The 5,780-nt window shown below is 44.4% G+C and overlaps 1 protein-coding gene across 7 annotated transcripts; it reads left to right on the top strand.

The window, feature by feature from the left end:
• The first annotated feature begins 1,955 nt into the window (after positions 1–1,955).
• LOC119301334 lies at positions 1,956–5,550 on the top strand. 7 transcript variants are annotated; one of them, XR_005147014.1, is made up of 5 exons: positions 1,956–2,238; positions 2,363–2,447; positions 2,604–4,978; positions 5,071–5,158; positions 5,248–5,550. XR_005147014.1 is itself a non-coding variant. In XM_037578291.1 (4 exons), exons 1-4 carry the CDS (start codon positions 2,342–2,344, stop codon positions 5,340–5,342), a joined length of 282 nt encoding a protein of 93 aa, XP_037434188.1. In that variant the 5' UTR covers positions 1,956–2,341; the 3' UTR covers positions 5,343–5,550. The 7 variants fall into 7 exon arrangements, 2 of the variants coding, with proteins under 2 accessions (XP_037434188.1, XP_037434187.1); XR_005147013.1 differs by having other exon boundaries at positions 2,363–4,978; XR_005147016.1 differs by having other exon boundaries at positions 1,956–2,447; positions 4,888–4,978.
• The last annotated feature ends 230 nt before the right edge of the window (positions 5,551–5,780 follow it).

Genomic DNA, 5,780 nt, shown 5'->3' with positions numbered 1-5,780 from the left:
CCTCCGGACGAAGTCCTCCGGTTTATATAGACACCGAGAGGATCTAGGGTTACACAAGGTCAGTTACAAAGAAAGGAATCTACATATTCGGTCGCCAAGCTTGCCTTCCACGCCAAGGAGAGTCCCATCCGGACACGGGTGCAGTCTTTGGTCTTCGTGTCTTCACAGCCCATCAGTCCGGCCCATGGCTAACAGGTCGGACGCCCGAGGACCCCTTAGTCCAGGACTCCCTCAATAGCCCCTGAACCTGGCTTCAATGACAAGGTATCCGTCGCATAGATCTGTCTTCGGCATTGGAAGGCGGGTTCCTCCTTCCGAACTCCAAAATAGTCTTCGGACATCCCAATGTGTCCGGACTTGTAACACATACCACACACAACTGTAGAGAGAATATAATATTTCACGAATCCAATCCGCTGATGACATCACGCCTGTCCGGTCATGATTTTGAACCGTTACCCGACTGCAGCTCCATGTTTCGAGACACAGTTTCCATTGGCACGTCTTGTCAAAGCAGAGATCGTGTCCCCTCATTGTGGGATTCTCATCAATACGGGTATGGGTAACCCAACTGTGTCGTTTACACATCCTTGGGAATAGGCGAGTTTTAAGGCGAGTGGGGAGGCGTTTGACATTCGCGGCCTTTATTAAGGGATAAGGATTCGTCCTCGTTCACCCACACCTTCTCATTCATCTGCCCATCCATTCTTGAGCTCCAGCGCTCAAGCTCTAGCTTTCCCTGCCCGAGAAAGCACTCCAACCATGTCCGGATCCGGAGCTGGAGGCAAGTGGATGGCCTCCTCCGTTAAGAAGAAAGATATCAAAGAGCTCTGAGAGGCCGGATACCTGGCCAAGGATATCGTTCACCGACTTACGGCCAAGGGACAAATTGTCCCTACCCCGAGCCTCATGAGAGGTGGTGTTCCTCGCGAATTTTGTCCACGGGCTGGGATTCCCTCTCCACCCGTTTGTCCGTGGACTGATGTTTTACTACGGTCTAGACTTTCACGATCTAGCCCCCAACTTTATCCTCAACATCTCGGCATTTATAGTCGTGTGTGAGGCCTTTCTCTGCATCCCACCTCACTTCGGCCTATGGCTGAAGACCTTCAATGTGAAGCCAAAGATGGTGAGCGGCCAACAGGCAGAGTGCGGAGGCGCCATGGTGGGCAAGATGCCCAATGTCACCTAGCTCGAAGGTTCCTTTGTGGAGACAATGAAGGGGTGGCAATCGGGGTGATTCTACATCACCGAGATGCGCGAGACCAACTGGGCGGCGGCCCCCGAATTCCGATCCGGAGTTCCGATGCGGCTCAGCTCCTGGCAAGAGAAGGGCCTAACCTGGGGTTCTTTGAACGAGCTGATTGGGCTCCAGACGTGTGTCCAAAACATGATAGCCAAGAGGATCAAACTTGTCAACGTGATTCAGGTTATGCTCATCCGCCGGATCCTTCCGTGCCAACGCCGGACTTGCTATTTGTGGGAATTCGATCCGGCCAAGCACCAGACGCTGCTAGAGCTCTTCGGCACAACGCACGAAGATATCTGGAAAGTGCTTTTCAAGGCCGGCGAGACACCACCGCCTACGACCGAGGATCGTGGGCTTAGCTTAAAGCGCCAGGCTAATTCGCTACACCACAACACTTGATTAGGGGCAATTAACTGCCGGGAGAAATACCTGACCAAGGGCAAAGAAACTGCCAGGAATTGATAACTGCCGGTGGAAGTACTACGGGCAGAGGAACTGCCGGGAGAAGTTAACGAACGAGGGCACCCAAACTGCCGGCAATGAGGTCCACTTGGCAGGTCATCCTATCTGCCGGCCCACCTAAACTGCGGCCTGTTATCTGCCGGGTAATCAAACTAATGGGCCTAAGCGCGCTCGCGTGGGAGAAAGGGCGCGAGATCTAATATTTGGCCCAAAGGGTTCTTTTAGTCATCGCCCTGACCATTTCTTCCCCAAATCTTGCAAAACCTAACCCTCCAACCCGACCACGCCGCCGCGTCCAACCAGACCACGCCGCCGCCACCACCTCCACCAGCCACTCCACCTCAGCGTAGGCTTCCGCCCCGAGCACAGTCGCCGCCGACCGCCTAGTCGTCGCCGAGCACCCTCCTACACCGACGAATCCCTTGGCCGCTTCCTCCCCATCCCCTGCTGCACCTAGCGCCTGCTTCCTCCCGAGGAAAGTCGCCGATCGCCCTCCATCCCCACCACAACAGCCACCTCCTCCGCAGGTTTCCTCCGCCGAGCAGGCCTCCTCCTCCTCAAGCTTTCTCCCCCAAGCAGGGCCTCCTCCTCCACGAGCATCCCTCCCCGAGCACTAAGTTGGGCTGCCTCATGTTTCCCTCACCTGAGCAGGGCCCCTCTCCCGAGAAGCTCCACCTCCTGTACATCCTCCCCCAGGTGCAGCGCCGCCTCCTTGCCCACCGAGAGCACTTGGCCGGTGAGATTTCATTCTTTGTAAACTTTTGTTCCCTTTTTCTTCTGACCAGTAACTAGAACAACTTCAGAAAGTGTTTTGAGTTTATATGACAGTACATTTGTGAAAATAACGGCTAGCCCCAAGTTTTTCTTATGGTGAGGAGATCTTCCATTGCAGCAAATTGTCGCTACAACTGCATACTAAATCAGTGAATCCCAGTAGGAGTACTACATGCAAGCTCTGGGAAGATAAGTTTAAAGGCCGTGCTGCAAATATAGCTAGAGAACTTCTTTCTGTATATTTTGGTGCAAATGTAGACTGAAAGTGGAGTACCACTTCTAGAGTTAAACAATTTTAACTAGTGAATGTGTTAGTTCTATGACCCCGCAAAAAAGAATGTGTTAGTTCTATGAATATAGATATATGGGGTTTGATCTGGAATTTTCTTCTATAATTTTCTATTTCTAGTTTGCCACTGCTCCCAGTCATCCGATTCTGGAATTTTATGATCAATAGTTGTCTATCATAGTAGAAATCCCTTCAAGTGTTGCAACCTTTATTATTGAATTGAAAAACATTTGCTTGATAATTTATTTTTTCTAGAGTAAAATGATAGCAATTTGGTTTTGTACTGTCACCACTACTGGAAATAGCATGGCATCATGACTTATTAAATTACAAGATCCCCTATTGTTAAAACTTCTTTTATTTAGCTTAACACTTAAGAACAAATACATCCATAGCTATGTTCATAGAGATGGTACATAGCTTAAGATGTGCATGTGGTTCAGATTTTGGAAAAGGGTCTACTGGCAGTGCCATGTACAAGTAATATAACCCTAGCAGTACAGTACCTTGTCATGCAGGGCCACGAGTAATATAAGACTGCTGTTTTGTTGCTGATAATTAGAACGTTTGGATGCTTGTTGTTTAGGTTGTGCGTCTAGGTTTGGTAGTAGTGCTGGTGTGTGTGGCTTAGTCTCTGATGTTTTCAGTAATGGAAATTGGGAGCTATGCTCCTAAGTAGAAAAATTGGAAGAATTAGGACATGAGGCTAGCTGAGTACCATGCTCTTTTCTCCTATATGTAATTCTTACAAACTGTTCCCTAATTTTCATTTGATGCTTTCACTGAAATATTTTTTTGGATTGTTTGTCTTGTGAGCAGCGTACATCTTCTTTGTCCTCTCCAAGCAGTGTCAACTACTCCATACAAGCACATAAGCTTATGCTCTTATGATTATATATTTACTTTTGGATACATGTTTGCTGCTATTTCAGAACATTGAAACTTATTTAGCATTTCGTTTCTTATATGCTTCATGCAAATGAAACTGCAGTAAACATATGAACTGAGATTTTGCTTGCCATCTGTATACATGCCCTGAATTTGATTAGTCTTTTTATGCATACAACTACTGGAAGCTTTTACATGTCCTGGAACTGAGCTTTTACATGCCCTGTGTATTCTGAAGATTAGTCTTTTGTTATTGGGCAGTACTTGAAACAGAGTCGTTGGTCTCCTGACATATAACCATTTATGAAGAGCATAGGTGATGCCTTCTCTTGTATTCCTATGCATAGTCCAGTACTTTTTTATGTGTAAAAAGTGGCTGACCTAGCATAGTGGCATTACACTTTTTTGTATTTTGTACACATCAGGAACCTTGCTATAGATACACACTGAAAGTTGAAAATGATGCTAGCAGAAATTGGTGTTCTGTCAGCTACGCATCTGTTTTAAAACATGATATGACTACTTGCTTTGGAATACTTATCTGATCCTATCTCATGTATATTTTAGTTATTTCTAGACAAATCTTTAGGAACCAAGTTCATTTACAACTCAAAGTCTTGTGCATGGAGGAGAATTGAGATACTTGCTCATTCTGTACTTGTCAAAACGTATGTGTAGATATTCTGCTCATTCTGGTTGATGCTACTACTTGATTAATGTCTTCTTTACGAGCTTCTACCTTGTGTAAATAACATGATTATTTGGCAGCCTGGTTTCATATCTTTGAATCTTATGTGAATAAACTATGTCCAAGTGTTTTCTGTTCTTTGCTTAACTAGATATCAAAGTATAAACAACAAGCTCATGTACAAGATGGCAATTATGGTGGTTATTTAGTTTATTTCATTGATTCTCGACATATTAATTGATTCTAGAGTCCTAGCTTTATGCAAGGAGATGTAAAAGAAGCAACAAGTAATTTCCCTTCTCCTTTCTTTTACAATTGTCATGATTTTATATGACCTTTTTTAGTTAAAACCTGTTGTCGTTGGTCTGAATATTTTGATCATTAAAATTTGTGATGAATTCTTAAATTGATTAGGAAGACTGGATGTGTAAAACTTTGTTTATGTCGCTGGGTGCAGGTCTTTTATATCCTTCCAATACCTTGAACTAACTATTTTCTCTGCGGTTACATATATGCACATCTTATGCTCATTTGCAGGGCTTCAGCAAAGTTTGGCCGACCTTTTGGTGGCTAATATTTAGAAGCTATATTTAATCCAAAGCTTTTCTTTAACAGAGCAATTCAGCTGGTACGTTTGCAAGTAAATTTATGCCAGTACAAGTGCTAGTAGCAGAGCCGAGAACATGTTAGGACATGACGATTAATGGATTATTCATGCAGGTTCCTGTCAAACTTTTCTATCAACTATGTGCCCATATCCTCTGGCACGCAAAATCCCCCCTCAAGAGGCGAGCCATTAGTGTTTGATGTCTGAGACTATGTCCATTTTTTGTGCTACAATATAGATATTTACCAAGATTATTAGCTTATAGCAGTTCTACCATCTTCTCTTTTCAGGTTGGCATCATCGTTGGAAGATCTTCTGCACTATCTACACGATGTTTCTTCTACATGATAGCACTTCACGTCTACATGATGTTTCTTCTACATGATAGCACTTGAAGACTACATGACGTTTCTTGTATTCGCAGCTCAAACCATTTGTGTAGCTTAGTTTGAACAAAAGGTCTTATTGTCTTGCATGTAAACTCTATTTAGTAATGTAGCTAGATGCTACTGAACGCATGTACAAATGTCAAAATACTAAAGTGTTTGTCATTACGTGTTTGAGATCTGCTATTGAATCTTGAGTGAATTCCTCTATGAACAGAAATCAAAAGAAATATAAATGCTACCAAATTCCTGTATGAATAGAAATCAAAAGTATTATATATGCTACCAGGATCAGGAAAATTGGCGGGTAAGTAAAAGACAAGGGCAGACTATCTGCCAGGAATTGCATTACCGGCATATACTTCTATCTGCCGGGAAAACGAGGCTTCCTGGCAGTATAACTGCCGGGAGATCTGTATCTGCCGGGAGATCCATTT

The sequence above is a fragment of the Triticum dicoccoides genome, chromosome 5A (genome assembly GCF_002162155.2).
Source record: "Triticum dicoccoides isolate Atlit2015 ecotype Zavitan chromosome 5A, WEW_v2.0, whole genome shotgun sequence".
Classification (NCBI taxonomy): Eukaryota; Viridiplantae; Streptophyta; class Magnoliopsida; order Poales; family Poaceae; genus Triticum; species Triticum dicoccoides.
The sequence above is the reverse complement of the archived record's forward strand: the minus strand, read 5'-3'. Positions and strand labels throughout refer to the sequence as shown.

Coding starts and splice junctions, on each gene's coding strand:
- LOC119301334 (XM_037578290.1), top strand. CDS start 2,342: ATGTTTCCCTCACCTGAGCAGGGCCCCTCTCCCGAGAAGCTCCACCTC. Junction 5,159..5,247: donor GCGAGCCATTAGTGTTTGAT/GTCTGAGACTAT, acceptor TTCTCTTTTCAG/GTTGGCATCATCGTTGGAAG.